At 34.4% G+C, this 17,559-nt stretch overlaps 1 protein-coding gene across 1 annotated transcript; it reads left to right on the forward strand.

Annotated features, from left to right (window-relative positions):
* The first annotated feature begins 9,838 nt into the window (after positions 1-9,838).
* On the forward strand, positions 9,839-14,579 carry LOC107809964 (dolichyl-diphosphooligosaccharide--protein glycosyltransferase subunit DAD1). The gene is made up of 5 exons (XM_075230547.1): positions 9,839-9,997; positions 10,211-10,258; positions 13,861-13,948; positions 14,029-14,072; positions 14,293-14,579. The coding sequence occupies exons 1-5, from the start codon at positions 9,911-9,913 to the stop codon at positions 14,374-14,376; spliced, it is 351 nt and encodes a 116-aa protein (XP_075086648.1). The 5' UTR covers positions 9,839-9,910; the 3' UTR covers positions 14,377-14,579.
* The last annotated feature ends 2,980 nt before the right edge of the window (positions 14,580-17,559 follow it).

Below are 17,559 nucleotides of genomic sequence, written 5' to 3' on the forward strand. Positions count from 1 at the left end.
AGATTTGTAAAGCCATAAGAGTATATCATTGTAGAAAACATGAAATAGATTAAATTAATTATTCAAGAACTACACAAATGGGTCATTGTATGAGATTAATGGGCCTAGCAGATTTCAAGTTTTGGCCCAAAAATAAAATAACTTTCTTTATTAGCTTATAGTAACTTCACAACTCCACTTCCTTTAACAACTCATATGTCTAGCCTCAAACATTGAATCTTCACTAATGACATAACTCTAGTTAAACTTGTTTAACAGCTTAACTCTATACTTTAGACAATTGACAACTTAATTTAAAATAAAGATGGAACTATTAAAGCTCATTTATTAACACATGAAGGACTAAATAACCAAATAGAGACATAACATTGCTTGAGCTTCCATTTCAATAAGATTTTTTTTATGAACAATCACAACTCACTTATCAATTAGCAAATTTCATTAAATCATTCATGGATGAACCTTTTTTTAAGAGAACATGCTAATGAACTAAAATAAATATACAAAGAGGAAGCTCAAAAATTGGCATGTTTAACAGAGAATAATTTCATTCATTCAAGATATAAATGAATACCAAAGAACACCAAAAGAAAAATAAGCAACGCATATCATTAATCAAAACAAGATAAGAAGTGGACCTCAAAAGTTGAATGTGAAACTTTACGGTTTTATAGCTTTGAATCTTAAACTCATTCAGACCGCACGCAAGACCTCAAACGGAGCATCGAAACTCGCCGACGACCTTAACTAAAAAACTCACTGTTTCGACTGGGTTTGGATGGTAGTTTATGTTATTAAAAGGGTTGTTCTATGGAGGTTTAAAGGTTGTTTTTGGGTGGTGAAGCTGCTGGGTTTTTCGAAAGAAAGACGAAAAAAGAATGACACAAATAGAAATTCCCTTAACCTAAAAGAAGAAAATAAATTTCTCTCAATTCCCTCCTCCCTCTTTTTTTCTTCTCTCCCTCTCTTTTTTTCCCCTCGCATTTCTCTTCTATTTATAGGAAAAAATTCGGATTTTTTATTTTTTAAATTAAAAAGAATTTTCATTTCCCATTTTTCTTATTTTTTTTAAAAAAATAATTCCCCACTTTCCTTTACTTTATTTTTTAATTTCTCACTTTTTTTACTTTTGATATATTTAAAATCCCACTTTTTGTACTTTTTTTTATTATTTATTTCCTACTTATTTTACTTTTTATTTTTAATTTCCACTTACTTTACTTTTATTTAAAAAAAAATCAGATACTCTTACTTTTATTTTTTAATTTCAACTTTATTTTAATTTTAATTTTTTAAAATTTTCACATTCTTTTACTTTTATTTTTTTAATTTTTCACTTTTTTTTACTTTTTTTATTAAACAATTTTTGCCTACTTTTACTTTTACTTATATTTCTACTTTTACTATTTTTATAATTCCCATCCGATTTTTTTTAAAAATAATAATAATAATAATAATTATTATTAATTAATATTTATTTATTTTTGGGGTTTTAATTCATTTTATTTAAAATAAAGATAAAAATAAAAATAATACTAAATAGTAATATTTGAATTTTTAAAATTATTATTAATTTTTACCCTAAAATAAAATGTAACAAAGCTAAAAAAATATTTATATTAAATTTCTGAAAATATTTACATAGTAGAATGTGATAAAAATTCAAATATAGTCAAAAAATAGGTGCTCACAGTACCTAGCGGCAAGTATCATATACCATATTTGCTCAGGTCGTCTCATCGTAATGCCGTACGAATCGACTCAGCCATGCTAATAATAGCACAAAATAGTACCCTCTCGAGGGAGAGCACTCTGCCGTAGTCTATACTACAAAGTGACCATCTACGCCTACACTGGTACGTGTAATTTCATGACAACGAACACGATATATCCGAAGCCAATCTCGATGAACACAAGTAACTCCCAAAATATTTGATACTTCAAAAATAGATTCATAGCATAGTAGCCTCGAAGGATCTATTTTTTATCAAATTATAGCATTTACAGAAAATTTAAATCGCTTGAACAAAATTTAAATAAATAGCCTTTTACATGCTAAAGCCTTTAGCAATTTAACATCAATCTTTAAAAGATACCACAAATGTTATTCTGCTCATCAATTTCCAAAAGAAAATACTTTTCATGAAAACTTATCTTTAGCACTCAAATATGTATACTCTTGTCAATACGTAAGTTTTGATAAAAACTTATTACATTTACCTTGAGTGTCATTTTTGCGAACAAGATTTAAAATAAAATTTTATAATACACCATGACACTACATATGTAACATAATATTTTAATACATGGAGACATCCGTACTTGTTTGTCCCCACAAGCACGAAAGCACATTTGCAAACACTTAAGTATTAACTCGAAACATGCTTTTAGAGAAAGTCCCTCAAGAAGAGTAAGTTTTAATCAACTTACATCGCTTTCGCTTTATTAACATTCACAAGCCTTCAATCCTCCTCCATCATTCCAATGTTGATTAAAATGATCAACATCACCAACAAGTCGATATCTAGAATTATATATCTTAATTACATCAAAATATAACATAAGATATTGATCAACATCCATATATGGCTCATAAGTTGGATACAAGCCTCCAACAACTCAAATCGCCAAATAGTTTTACATGCTAGACCATTCAACTCCATTCTTATGTTTTAATACCCATTCGAAGTCATTAGTGATACTACATCAATTGTCCATTGCCACCAAGTTACTATTCATCGTCTTCCATAATCAACACTTGCAAAATATACAATTCGAGCAATTATTTAATTGATCACTTCTAACTTTTGCCAACAAATAACTCCATAGGTTCATTGTACTCATCAATTTCATCGCCAAGATCACTACTCATCTTCTCTCTTATTTTCTCAAAAGTACTATTCATGCCATGAATTAGAGTTTTATAATCCAATCTTTCAACCAATAAAACTTGTAACAAATGCTTTAAATACCTCTAACTACTCATAATAAACGAGTTTGAAGCATTGGAATTACCTCTAGTAGATCAATCTTGAAAAATTATAACTTTGGTGATTTTTGTGTTCTTGAGGATTTGATGATGAAATCTAGCATTTGGATGCAAAAATGATGTTAGAACTCATGTATACTGAGTAAGAATCAACCCAAAACATTATTAACAACTTATCTTAGTTGATTGGACTTGATTTGAACTCAAAATCATCTCTTCACCTCAAGAACCCTAACCCTCAATACACAAAATACTCTCTTCCCCCGGTTTTGTATTTATAAGCCCAGATTTATGGGTTTCGGATGCGGCCCCGGATGCTTCGTATCCCCACTTCACTCCTCATTGAAGCTCGGATGCGGACCTGTATGTTATGGCAGCACTTCACTTCCAGCCTTTCTTTCGGACGCAGCCTCAGATGTTTCGAATCCGCAGACTCCTCTGCTAGTATTTGGTAATTTGGTTATAACTTCTTGTAGGAATGTCCAAATGACAAACGGTTTGAAGAGATAGAAACTAGACTCAAAGAACTTTCATTGGATATATTTGTCCATCACACACATATATATATATATATATATATATATATAGAGAGAGAGAGAGAGAGAGAGAGAGAGAGATAGATATGCTCATCCAAAGTTTGATCTTATGCGTACTCATTTAGAACTTTAGTCTATCATGTAATTTCCAACTTGACTTGGACTTAGGTCTATCCTTAGACCCCACATCACTTATAATATTCCTCGTACACTTATTATCATATCCAATTAATATCCATCATATTAATAGTCCTCGTCTACATACAAAATAATATAATTAGCGCATATCAACTTTCTTAATAGTGCTTAAGTACTTCGAAATTTTTCGGGGTGCTACAGTCACGTGAGTTGTCCATGCGGATATGAGGTATTGTTACTATTTGCATGTGAGTCGTCCATGCAGATCTGAAATATTAATGGTATCGGCACATTTCATGTTGTCACGACCCAATTTCACATATAGATCGTGATGACGCCCAACGTCAGCGCTAGGCAAGCCAACTAATGAATTAAATATATATTTCCTATTTTAATAAGTTTTCAAGTAATTAAACTTTATGTATTTGCAATATTTAAGGAAAAAAAAGGTTTAAATAAATAAAACCAAGTAATAGTTCAAAACCACAATTTTACTAGCGTGTGTGCCAAGACCTGGTGTCATAAGTGTATGAGTATCTAGTAAATTATACAAAACTCAACTACTGTCAGAACATGAAATAAACAAAGTACAAATACAAAGGAGAGGCTCTAGGAGTTACAGAACGGCTCAAAAAACAGCTCCCAGTGAGTATCGAGTCTAATCTCGAAGAAGTAGCGACGAGAGGTTGATTTCGACACTTACTATGGGTCAATAATATTAATATATGATTATTTAAATAAGCACAGTTTATGGGAATAATAACAAATTTCCTTAACAAGCAGGAATAAATAATTCTTTCACAATTTAATAATTTTCAATAAGTCATTTATCTTCACAAGCTGCAATAATAATGTTAAGAGACCGTGTAATTTTTATTATTAAACACAATTTATGTCGAGGTCGTACGACCCGATCCAGAATAATGTGTACACTACCAATGATCGAGCGGCACGAACCATAGATGCATCTATCGAGTGCCGAGGCATTCGGCCTACTCCACAAGAAGAGAAGGATATATTATAAGCATTTGACTTAAACATTTTTGAGGTTTTATACAAAAGCAATACGAATTTCATTAGCGATCTTTCACAATTTCTCCAACAAATACCAATATAATTTAGGCATTTTAAACTATCAAGTATGATGCAAAAATTCCAAATAGTTCATGAATTGGGTCATAAACTACCCGGACAATAGCATAATAGTAGCTACGCACGGACTCTCGCTACCTCGTACGTACATAGCCCCCACAATTATCAACAATTATTTATTTAAAATACCTATGGGGTAAATTCCCTCTTACAATGTTAGATAAGAGACCTACCTCATCTCAAAGCTCACTTCCCGATCACAATCTTGCGTTATAGCCTCAGTTTGGTGCCGAAAAATCCAAAACTAGTCAAACGTTACATAATTTAATCAATAAATACTCAAAATTTCATAACTTATCTATTAGGGTAATTACCCAACCCAAATTGGTAAAATTCCTAAAATTCACCCCAGGCCCACGTGCCCGGATTTCGGAAATTTTCAGAGAGAATCGTCATCCATAACCTTAAGAACTCAAATATACAATTTTTATCCCATTCCATAACTATTTTCGTGGTTAAAATCTCATTTTTATCAAAAATCTAGGTTTTTCATCTTAACCCTTGATTTCCACAGTTTACATGTTATAATCTACTCATAATCTATGTATTTAAGTCACAATAGGTAGAATTAACTTATATCTAAGTTGCTAGGTGAATACCGCTCTCAATAAGCTCCAAAATCGCCCCAAAAAAGAAGAAAATTAGTAAAAAATACTCAAACCTTAACTTAAACGAAGGTTCTGCCTTATGTGATTTTCGCACCTGCGGAGGTACGACAGCTTCTGCGAAAAAATCCCCGCAGATGCGGTCTCCTCCAGTTGGGTCAAATTCTGCACCTGCGGACCATTTGCCCGCTTCTGCGGGTCTCACGCCGCTTATGCGGCTTGGTCGCTTCTGCGACTCATCTCTCGCACCTGCGCGCTCACAGGTGCGCCCAATGGCTCCACTCCTGCAGCTTCTGAGATGCCTCTGCTGGACCGCTTCTGTGGCTTCTTTCTCGCACCTGCGGCTGTCCATGCAGAGGTGCGGTTACACTAGAAGCTAGAAGCTTCAACCATTGCTCCTAAGTCCAAACTTGGTCCGAGCCTCGTCCGATTAACACCCGAGGCCACACCCGAATATACCAACAACTTTGAAATCATAAAAAGGACTTGCTCGAACCCTCGTAATGCGTAAAACAACATCAAAACTAAGAATCATACCCCAAACCAAATTGATTCAGCTTGGAAAATTCAAGTTCTTCAAACGCACTCCGAACTCGCCGAAACATACTTAAACTACTCGGGATGACACCATTTTTTGCGTGCAAGTTTTAAATCACCATATGGAATTATTCTTAGGCTAGAAATTCCAAACGGATCTCGATTACTCCAAAACCTACTCCAAATCAAATTTGAAGAACTTTAAATCTTCAAATAGCTAACTTTCACTATTAAGTGCCGAAACGCTCTCGGGTTATCCAAAACTCGATTTGAGCAAACGCCCAAGTACAAAATCATCATATGAACCTATGGGAACCGTCAATCGTTTACTCAAAACGTTGACCGAAGTCAAACTTACCCTTTTAAAGCAAAACTAAGGGACCAAGTGTTCCGTTTTTAATCTAAACCCTTCAAATTCTGAACTAACCATCCTCGCAAGTCATAAAACAGTAAAAGCATATACTGTGAGTCTTATTTAGGGGAACGGGGTTCTAGAAGGCAAAACGACCGGTTGGACCGTTACACATGTAGTACATGAGTCGTCCTTGCGGTTGTGATTGGTAATGTGGGCACGAGATGCCAAGTGATTATAATTCGTGATTTGGGACTTGTGATTGTGATTATGAGGTGTGGTACCTCAGGGTGATTCTCGTGTAAACCTTGTGTAAGAACGATTGATTATTTGATTGTTACTTGTTTTCCTTACCTGGTTTCATTAGTACTTTAATTGTGTTCTGATTTTTTGGCAGCATTATCACCTGTTTATTCCTTGTTGCTAATTGTTGCTTCTACTCTCTATTTGCTAATGTTGTATTGTCATTCTTTCCATGGTTAGCCTTATATTAGTATAGTTCTTTTGTTAGCTTTATATTCATACTTGTACAAGTTCTTATGTCTAGTAGGTGCCTCGACTGTACCTCGTCACTACTCCACCGAAGTTAGTCTTGATACTTACTGGGTACCGTTGTGGTGTACTCATGCTATGCTTATTTAAATTTTTTGTGCAGATCCCGGTACCTCTGAGCTTGCTGGTCGTTAGCTAGCTGTTGGAGTTTTTGATACGCAGACTTCAAGGTACACCTGCCACTACGCTCGCAGGCCTCAGAGTCACCTTTTGGAGTTTTACATTGTTATTATTTACTTCTATTCCAAACAGTGATGTATTTGATTTTCTTAGTTACTCTTAGAAAGGCTTCTAACTTCATACTGCCGGTTTTGGGATATTGTAAATCTATTGATCGTTGTTGGCTATGTATGGCAATTACTGATTCCTGTTTAATAGTTAAATGGTTTAAATATATTAATAACTCTGTATGTGTTAGGCTTACCTAGTCTTAGAGATTAAGTGTAATCGCGACATCTTAAGGTAGAAATTTGGGATCGTGATAAGTTGGTATGTTGAGAATGAACCCTTTCTATACTCTGTATTTAATTTTAATCACTTCCTAATAACAAAAACGTTCTAAAACGCACAAGTTAAGGTGTAATCCTCAATCTGCCACCAATAGGATATAATTCTTAGTGAGTACATTAATTTTTCATATTTGGAGAGAACTTATGATATTTTGTTTCTTTACCACATTAAATATTTGGATGAAAAGAAAAGAAATCGGAAGATTGTAATCGTCCACAAAACAATGTGAACTTAGGGAATCAATGTAATATTTTTTTTTGGTCATTGGGAATTCAATGTAATATATATGCATGCATCCACATATATAATTTGTGTTGTGCAATGTATAAAAACAAATTTTTGCTTAACATTGAGACACTAAAGAATAAATTAAATATAATCAAAGTTGAGACCAAATATTTTTATATTTCCCCACAATACATCCCCACAGCTAGTCTTCTCATCACGCTTTTGCGATGTTTGTTCAAGGCAGACAATGCACATGTCTTAAGGAAAAATCACATGTGTCACTGCCAATAAATAAAAAGTACCAACATTATTAAGCAATATGATGAATTTGCAATTATCTAGATGTATATATGAGGTAACAAATGAACACTATGTGTCAATTTGATTTATAAATGTTTAACCTTTGTAAATCATCTAAAAATGGAACATGTTGAATAAATAACATGTTCATTTATTAATCAAATCAAAAGTTTGCATAACTTAGAATTATATTACTAGCCCGAATAAATCAAGAATTCAACCAAAAGAATATTAAGAAAAAACGAACAAGACACATTTTTTTTGGTGGTAACTATGGACTTTTATTAATTACCAAGAAACAATTCACGTTCAGCTAAAAAAACAAAATGATGTTTTAAATTTAACCTCTACTCTGTAGCTTTTTCTTCTATTTATGATCTTGCTTTTACCAATTAAAGCTCCAAAAGTGATAAGGGTACTCATGTCCTAGAAAGCCGTACCAACCCGACTATAGTAAACAAGCAAGAGAAATAAAGCTATAACCTACACATTACAAGTCATATGGATCCAAATATAACAATTATTTTTTATCTCTAACTTGAAAGTAATTTTAAATTATAATATAAAATTAATAAGCAAATATGGACACTTTATAAATTTGGATACGTCAAATATATTTATTTCACGCTGAGCTCTTAGGAGCAAAAGTATAACTAGAGTGGCAAAACATGCCCAACCCATGTAACCCGCCCAACCCGCTCAACCCGTCCAAGTACTAATGGGTTTGGGCTAGAGTGATTTTGTTAATGGGCTAATTTGGGCTAGCCCAAAGTAATCAATGAAAAATCACTAGCCCAAATTGACCCATGATAGTGCCCAACTTTGGCCCATGTGATTGCCCAAAATTCTCTCTTGAAGCTGGATATATGTGAACCTCTACTGATGCTCAATCAAATAAAAATATGAGTAATTCCTTATCCAGAAAGGTGGATTTTAATTTATAATCTCATGATAAAATAGAATTATCTTATATGGTCAAAACATTTGTTCTTTTTATAAATCACATTTGTGGATCAATCATATTGTTTGGAATATTTAAAATAAAATAGGAATTAATTTAATCTTAAAAGTGAAAGAATAGATCTCATATAATTATTACCTTTGAAAAGTTTCATTTTTAGAAAACAAAATATTAGTTCATTTTTAGAAAACAAAACATTACTTCAACCGTACTTTTGCACCATAGATGATTGAATTAGTATTAAGCACAAGAATTTACCTTGCAAATTAAATAATTCTCTAACATTTTCATTTATTTTTATTAATTACAATAATTAACAAGTTCAATACTATCAGATCTAAGCAATCGAATTAGTTGTGATCTTAGTCATAGAACGAGTTGTTGATAGAGTCTTACAAAAAGAAAATTCAAAATAAAAGAGAACATATACAAAAAGTAAAGATTTCTCGTGACATTGATGGTCTACAAGAAAAAAAAAAGGATATTGTATTGTAAAAATAACGTATCAAGTTGGACGGATTGGGTTAACTCATATTGACCCAACCCATTTCACTCCAAGTAACATTTGGACAAGGTTGTACAATGACCCATTTATTAGTTCAACCCATTTTAACCCGTCCAATTGTAGTCCAACCCGCCCATTTGCCACCCGTAAGTATAACATATGACAAAATAGATGCAAATTTAGACCTTTTCCCTCTTCACCATCCGGGTCAATTAATTTTTTTTAGCTCTTTACAAATTTATTTATAGTTTTATGATCATATTTCTTTTTTTTTATATTATTTATACGTAAGAGATCTGTCATTTATACATAAGAAATTTTAAAAAGTTATTTTCTTAAATTCAAAATTATAAAGGAGCACGATGTATAAATAATACTAACACTGTGAGATTCAAAGCCATTTGACATTTTTTTTAAATTTGTTTTTGGTTTTTCTTTTTCATTGAATATTTCATTTCGACCCGTTTTATACTTGACTAGTTTGGGGGTTTAACACTTTCATCTCATATCAGTTAGAGGTCGCAACTAGCAAGTGAGAGAGAAAAATGGCGAAATCTTCAGCGACCAAAGACGCTCAAGCACTTCTCCACTCTCTCCGTTCTGCTTACGCTTCAACTCCCACTAATCTCAAGGTTACCCTCTCTCTCTCTCTCTCTCTCTCTCTCTCTCTCTCTCACCATTTTTATGTTCACAAGAGCATTTTTAGATCTATATATCAATCAATCAATACATCTCAATACTAGTTTTGGTCAAATTAGTCGGGATCAGCTATACGAGTGCTTTATTTTAGTTATACTACTGAATCCTTAATTGATTTTTTTGTTTTTGTTTTTGTTTTAAAACAGATCATTGATATATATGTCCTGTTTGCTATATTCACCGCTGTAATTCAGGTAATATTTTTTTTTGTTATGAATATACTCTGTCTTATATGTACTCGTGGTTAGATTGATTGATTTTACTGTATAGATCTATGTATTGGTTTATTGTGTTGGCTATGTTATTTGTATTGGTAAACTTGGACGATACGTGGCTAATATTGGAATTATTTGGTTCTTACGTGCTTACTTTGAGGCTTTGAGCAAAATCTAATTGTTAATTGAACCATTTGTTTTGCTTTTGGATGCTGAGGCTTAATGAGTTCATGGCGGGCATTGTGCAGCGTAAGTAGATTTAGGTTTATGGTAGAGGGGCGGGCTCATTATCCCCGAGTTCTGAAGGCTGCGGTTGGTCCTAAGGCTTGGCCCTAGATGGAAAAAAGAAAAGAAAAGAAAAATAGATTTAGGTTTCATTGGCATTTGGTCTCTTGGTCATCTCAGAAATTGCTGATGTGTTATATATAGCATTTAATCCCCTGGTGAAGAGCTCATACCCTCTAATCATGCTGACCGCTGACGGTACAATAGAACCCACAAGCCATAACAGTTGGGTGGAACCTTTGATTATGGAGTTATAGATTGCTTTTGTTGATCTAACTCTGGAGTTAATGTTGAAATTGTATTGTAACTTCTCTACAAAAGATTTTAGCATTTAAACAGCTGTAAACAACAATTTTTTGCTTAAAGTACAAGTTTGCATAAATAAAATGGCCAAATTATTAGTTAGTAATCGATCTTTTACTGAAGAAAGAAGCATTCTTGCTAATGTCATTGTCTTAGCAAAGCTGTTGTCGAACCAAGGGAAGAGTCTACACTATTACTTCTTTGATGATGGAACTCCTCCTTTTTTTTCTAAACCAAAACAGCACCAAATTGCGTTGTCCTAATGGATTCTCTACGAACCACCATGAATATCATCATCTTACTCCTCTGGGGTCTATTGTTGCTTCAGAACATCTCCTTTTCTGTGCTCACATCACAAAAAGAAGTCTCCTTGCACTTATCCTATTTCTTGAAATTCCTGTACTGGGTCTTGGCAGCAGCACTGTCCAAGGTTATTGCACTGCTCTAGGTTAATATGTCCCTAGAAATCTATGTTAAAGTGAATTTACAGTTTCTCCTCATGAAAGGCCTTTGATACCCTGATATTCCTTCACAATTTATGGCCTTAAACTGATCAGACTTGATAACTTCTCCCGGTTGGGAGTGAGCAGTCATCTATTGTCTGTGAGAATTAATATGAACTGTTAAAGCACTTGGGCATCAGTCAAGCTACCTTGGGTCTATTATTTAGGGGGATGGGGAGATTGATGAAGATGTCACACATCGTATTGGGGCGGGATGGATGAAATGTTGACTCGCTTCCGGTGTTTTATGTGACAAGAAGGTGCCACCGATACTTAAGGGTGAGTTCTACAGGGTGGTGGTCAGACCAATATTGTTGTATGGGACTAAGTGTTGGCCAGCCAAGATCGCTCATGTCCAAAAGATGAAGGTAGCAGAGATGAGAATGTTGAGGTGCGGTCACAGCAGGTTAGATAGGATCAGAAATGAGGTTATTCGCGACAAGGTGGGTGTGGCTCCTATTGAGGACAAGATGCGGGAAGCGCGGCTTAGGTGGTTTGGTCATCCGAGGATGAGGAGCACAGACGCCCCGGTGAGGAGGTGTGAGGTTGACATTGGAGGACCTACAGAGAGGTAGAGGTAGGCCAAAGAAAAGGTGGGGAGAGGTGATTAGGCAAGACACGACGGAGATTCAGCTGACCAAGGACATGACCCTTGATAGGAAGGTATGTAGGTCGAGGATTAGGGTAGTAGAGTAGGTAGTCTAGAGTGTTTATAACAATAGTATTGGTACACAGTTTCGCTTTCTGTGGGCAGCAGGTTTTTATGACTAACCGTTGTTTTCTTTCATTGTGGATTACCGTATTACCTTGTTATTTTTATTCTGCTTTTATATGGCTTTTTGGTACTGTCCCTTTTTGTCCATATTTTCATTAATGTGGTGCTTATGCTTTTCTGAGCCGAGAGTCTATTGGAAACAGCCTCTCTATCCTCATAAGGTAGGGGTAAGGTATGCGTCTAAGTTGCTCGGACACGGGTGTGGATTTAGAGGTCGGATCTTTCAAGATGTAAATTTTAAGATTCAAGGATACGGATCCTAGTACGGATACGGGTGCGGGGATCCGGCTAAAAATAATTTAAAAAAATAAAAATCTCTCTAATTTATGAGAAATTTTGTGGAATACTTACGTATAACTTGTAAAGTATGGATTTCCTTTTTATTCTCAAGTTGTAGATAAGTAAAAGATTGATTTCCCATATAAGATATGCTATTTTCTTCAAATTTACCCTAGTTTTAGTTCTGATTTCGGTAATCAAATTGTATCTCGTCTCGAATTTTTCTGTCAGTCGTGGTCAAAGTACCCAAAATTGTTTGACCAGATCCGGTACGGATACCATACCCACACCCATACTAGTGTCGTATCGACACGGGTGCGGCACCTAAACTGCCATATCAGAGCAACTTAGGACGGCGTACACACTACCCTCCCCAGACCCCACGGTGTGGGATAAGACTGGGTATGTTGTTGTAATGGTCTCATCCATACCCTTATCTTCATTACAAGCCCTTAACTCATCACAAGGGTGCTACATCTGATGGAACAGGGATGGAGCGATGTCTCTGGTAGAATGATTCAATTGAAATAGCGAGAAAAACTCACTAAAGCACCTTTATATGAATCTTCTGCCCTTGGCATATGGGCACAATGCATTGCGAGAAAGTGAGAGCTTCTGTGGGAAACCTCGAAAGGGTGAATATCATCCTATTTCATTTTTTATCTTCTTCTGCTTCTACTTCCACCGCTACCAAACAGGTTGATATTAGGTCATGTGCACCACCTCCACCACTCATTCCTTGAATACATTTTTCACTGCATAGATCATATATCTCATGCTACAGGCCACTCAAACCTCATGCTCTTAGGCTAGCTCTTTAAGCTATTGGTTCTTGATGACAGTGTAACAGAAGCATTTGCTTGGACTCTGCCATAGTACTTGATGTGTTGTCCTTCTTTTACCCGTCCAAAACATCTTTTGATCGCTTAACTAGTCAAAATGACCTGCAAATAATAGATTGCGAAACCAGCAATGAAAGGAGTAACGCTCTTGATACCTGGCGTTAGGTGTTCGGAATGGAGAAGAGAGATATGTATTACTAGTTACTACACATCATTTATTGAGGTTATGCGACATGTTCGAAGTTCTATGTGATTATGCAAAATGCTAGCCGATTTTCCTTTGGAAGTTAGTAAAGCCTCTTATTTTGGTCAGAATGAGTCCTTGAGACCAGAGCTGCTCATAACATTGTATAAAAAGAAGAAAGCTAGACATTCATGTTATCCCAGATTCGACTCATAAGCATAAGTAAGATCTATTTGAAGTTTGCCTGTGTATAGAGCTTCGCTGCTGCTTCATGCCTGCATGGAGATCCTTTCAGCTATTTTACTGCTCATGCCTAAAGAGTGCGGAATTTATTCTGTATCTGAAATTGAGATGTCAACGTGCTTTGTTTATCCCTAATGGGGATTGTTAACCTTTTTTCACTTTATCAGGTTGGGTACATGGCTATTGTTGGGTCCTTCCCATTCAACTCTTTTCTCTCTGGGGTACTCTCTTGTGTAGGCACTGCAGTCCTTGCTGGTGAGCTTATTGTTCTCTGTCATACACTTCTTCGTGGGAAAATGTTGAGTTTAACCAATTGTATCTATCTTTGGTCGCAGTTTGTCTCCGAATCCAAGTAAACAAAGAAAACAAGGAATTCAAGGTAAGCTTTCTTTGGGAAAGATCTTCTCTCATAGTTTCCAGCTCATCAATTCATTATTCGATCTACTTTCCTGAGATGCAAGGAGAAACTGAAGTTTTGGATTAACAACAAATGCATGGCGTTCTCATCCTAATCATCTAATAACTTGCTCATTTCATAATAGAAGTAGAGAATTATTATATATATATTGTTGTTTCCTTATATTTTGCCACTACTGCAGGATTTGCCACCAGAACGTGCTTATGCAGATTTTGTTCTCTGCAATTTAGTGCTCCATTTGGTGATCATGAATTTCCTTGGATAGATTGACGTTCCTAATCTCGAGTGAATGCTGCTTATCCAAATATTCTTGTCTGTAAGGATGCTGTTAAGGCAAGCACTTTAGCAATATGAGAGTTCTGTTTGCCCTTTTTCATCATCATTTATGAACCTGATAATTTGTCAATTAGACATAGGTACTTTGGATAGCTGTTCTTTGCAGTTTTAAAAGTATGAACTTTACCTCAATATACGTACCCGTTCTCCCCTTGGATTTCTTTTTGCACTCCTTATTTTTGATAATTTAGCTGTTCAAGCCTATAGTTTTCTTGCATTATTGTTTCTATAATTAGTTATTTCTGACTCTGCCTTATAATCTCTCTTGTAGGGCTGGTAAATTATCTTTCTGGGCTTTTAGAGTGATAGGACTATATACTAACTGTGAACAACTAATTTTTTACCACACCCAAATTCTATACTATTTTAGTGTAAATATTTCTTTTAGGTCTAATCTTGATATTTTTAAACTTTATCTCACTTTTAGTAGAGTTTATAAAAATACAAAAATATTCACACTTTTAGAATACAAAGTTTATTTCTATTTGTAAAGAGAAAAAGAAAATTTACAAACAAAAATATTTTGTTTCTTTTAATTAGAATTTTAATAAGTAAATTATGGTATATTTTCTTAGTATTGTTTAAAGTACATATAAATATTTAGTTTTTCTATATTGTAAGAAATGTTGGTTAATCTTCTTATATTTCTAATTTAATTTATCTTTTAAAAACAAAAAAAAATAAGTAAAAAAAAAATGAAGTTACGTTAAAAGAGATAAAGTTTGTTATCTCAAAACTTTATCTCAAAAATCTGATTTAATAGTCCCATTACCCACTCCCTTCATCTCTCTCACCCCGCACTCCCACTCCCTCACGTCACATGCACACACAATATATAACCACGATCCCATTACAGTTAGGGGGGATCACTCACTTACACATTTTACTTGCATATATATATAGAGAGAGAGACACACAGTTAGGCACTCAAAGGGAAGATCTTAGAAGGAGGAAAATAGCGTGAGAGAGAGAGAGAAGAACGAAAAGGCTGCTTTCTTCTTCAGTGTTGGTTTCCATCTCTATTGTAGCAAAACCCAGAAATTTTCAGCCATAAAAATTCCATAAATCGAGCTTCAACTCCAACCCATATCACTAAATGTAGCACCTTAAACCCACCTGAAATTAGTGTCGATTTCCGTTCAAAGTTCCGGTCTTGAGTCAGCTGTTGGGTTGTATCATCAAATTCCTCATGTTCGTGATTGTTCGGCGCGTTCTGTCGAGAACTTTGTTATATTATAAAGAAGAAAACATTACTCTAAAGGTTCAATTTCCCCTTTTGCTTGTGATAAATTACCATCGACATCTTATTGAATGTGTTTATCTGTTTGTTTGAAAGCTATATGTTGTGCCGTCCCTTCATCGTTGATTATCTTTTTGTAATATAGATATTTTGGTGCTATTGCCTACATGTGTGATAAATCTGTAACTCACTGGATTTCCCATCTTCGTTTAGTTTTGTAGTATTTATGTTGTTTTAGACAGATTTTGATAATGAAATGTAATGAAGAAGAAAAAAAAGGTTTTTAAGACATTTTATCTAGCTTTTTATACATTTCTTAATTGAACCAATAAAGCTATTGTGTGGCATAGATATAAAAGGACGTGAAAAGAGCATGAATTGTTGTTTGATAAACATATGTAAAAGTTAAGTGAATTGGCTGGAGGTATATCCTTCCGTTTTTGTTTGCTGTACTACTATGCTTAGGAACACATGCTTTTGTATTGCGAAATTTATGTAGTTTGTCTCCATACTGTTTGTTTGGATATAGTCATTAAGTTAGTTTCTGGGTTAATTAGCAATTGGAGTACTCGAGTGCCTACATGTTAAGAAAGGTTTGTTAAAATTGAACAAGTTGTTATTTGGTTTAGTTGGCCTAGACACAAGTTTAGTAGGCAATGAACTTTTGATAGTTAATTTGAATTAATTGGGCCAAATCAGAATCATCGGGCCCAAGATGAATAAGCTAGTCTATTACTTATAAATTAATAGATCATCCGAATCCTTCTAGAATAGTAAGATAAATGAATTGGCTAATAATTCCAATAACCGAATCTTACCATTTCTATCCATAATAGTATCCATAAATCGTGACCTTCACAATAATTTCAAGCTTAGGAATGAATTACTCTAAATATGCTAGAAAGTTTTAGACGCACTTTAAATATTAGCCCATGTGTTCATACCCGAACCTTGGATTGATATGCTTGAAAAATAAAATAATCATGTGCGCATTCCCGCGTCTCGATGCCTTTAAATTTAAAATAATTATGTCTTAACCATGTGTATATTTCGTACTTTGGTTTAACATCTAACTTCAAAGAAATACCTTGTGTGCGTATCGCATCTGGGTCCAAACAATTAATAAAATTTAATAATTAATTAAGCGATAATAGACACATCACAACCAGTAATATACTAGCATAGTCAATAATTGATTTAAGCCTTATGTTAGTCAATAAAAGCGACCGTGCTAGAACCACGGGACTCGAGGGATGCCTTACACCTTTCCCTCGGTCAACAAAATTTCTTACTCTGTCTTCTATTTTTGTAGACCATAAATAAAGAGTCAAAACTTCCGTTTGTTAAGGGATTCAAATAAAAGGTGACTTGGAACACCAAAACTCAATTCCAAGTGGCGACTCCAAATAATAAATAATCCCTTTTCAAAACGTCACTTTAATTGGAAAAACTCTTCTAACTCAACCTCGTAATAGGATTGCGGGAAAAAAGAGGTGTGACACTAACTAAACTGAATTAGCTAACCATTGTTTAGTGAAGATTCTTGCAAATAATGTATCCTAAATTTCATATCAATTAATCAAATACTCTACTTGATTATAATCGGCAAAAGAATAATTAGAACAAAGAGCTCTACAAGCTTGGGTCATCGACAGATTCACATGTAGTGTAGTAGGAAAATAAAATATTTATTCATACTACTGAACTATAAAGGCTGTTTGTGAAGAGAGAATATTGTTCAAATTCAGTTGCTCCTAATCTTAAATACTTATATTCATCCAATTATTGCTAAACACGTATTAAAAATTGTATTCCAAAGTGAACCCAGTTTACTATGTAGCTAGGACTAAACTTTTAACATTTACTTAAAGA

This window comes from Nicotiana tabacum, chromosome 15 (assembly GCF_000715075.1).
Source record: "Nicotiana tabacum cultivar K326 chromosome 15, ASM71507v2, whole genome shotgun sequence".
Taxonomy (NCBI): Eukaryota; Viridiplantae; Streptophyta; class Magnoliopsida; order Solanales; family Solanaceae; genus Nicotiana; species Nicotiana tabacum.

Excerpts from the sequence above, each read along its gene's own strand:
- LOC107809964 (XM_075230547.1), top strand. The coding sequence starts at position 9,911 with ATGGCGAAATCTTCAGCGACCAAAGACGCTCAAGCACTTCTCCACTCT. Across the intron at positions 10,259-13,860 it reads TATTCACCGCTGTAATTCAG|GTTGGGTACATGGCTATTGT; the intron begins GTAATATTTTTT and ends TCACTTTATCAG. Across the intron at positions 14,073-14,292 it reads AAGAAAACAAGGAATTCAAG|GATTTGCCACCAGAACGTGC; the intron begins GTAAGCTTTCTT and ends CCACTACTGCAG.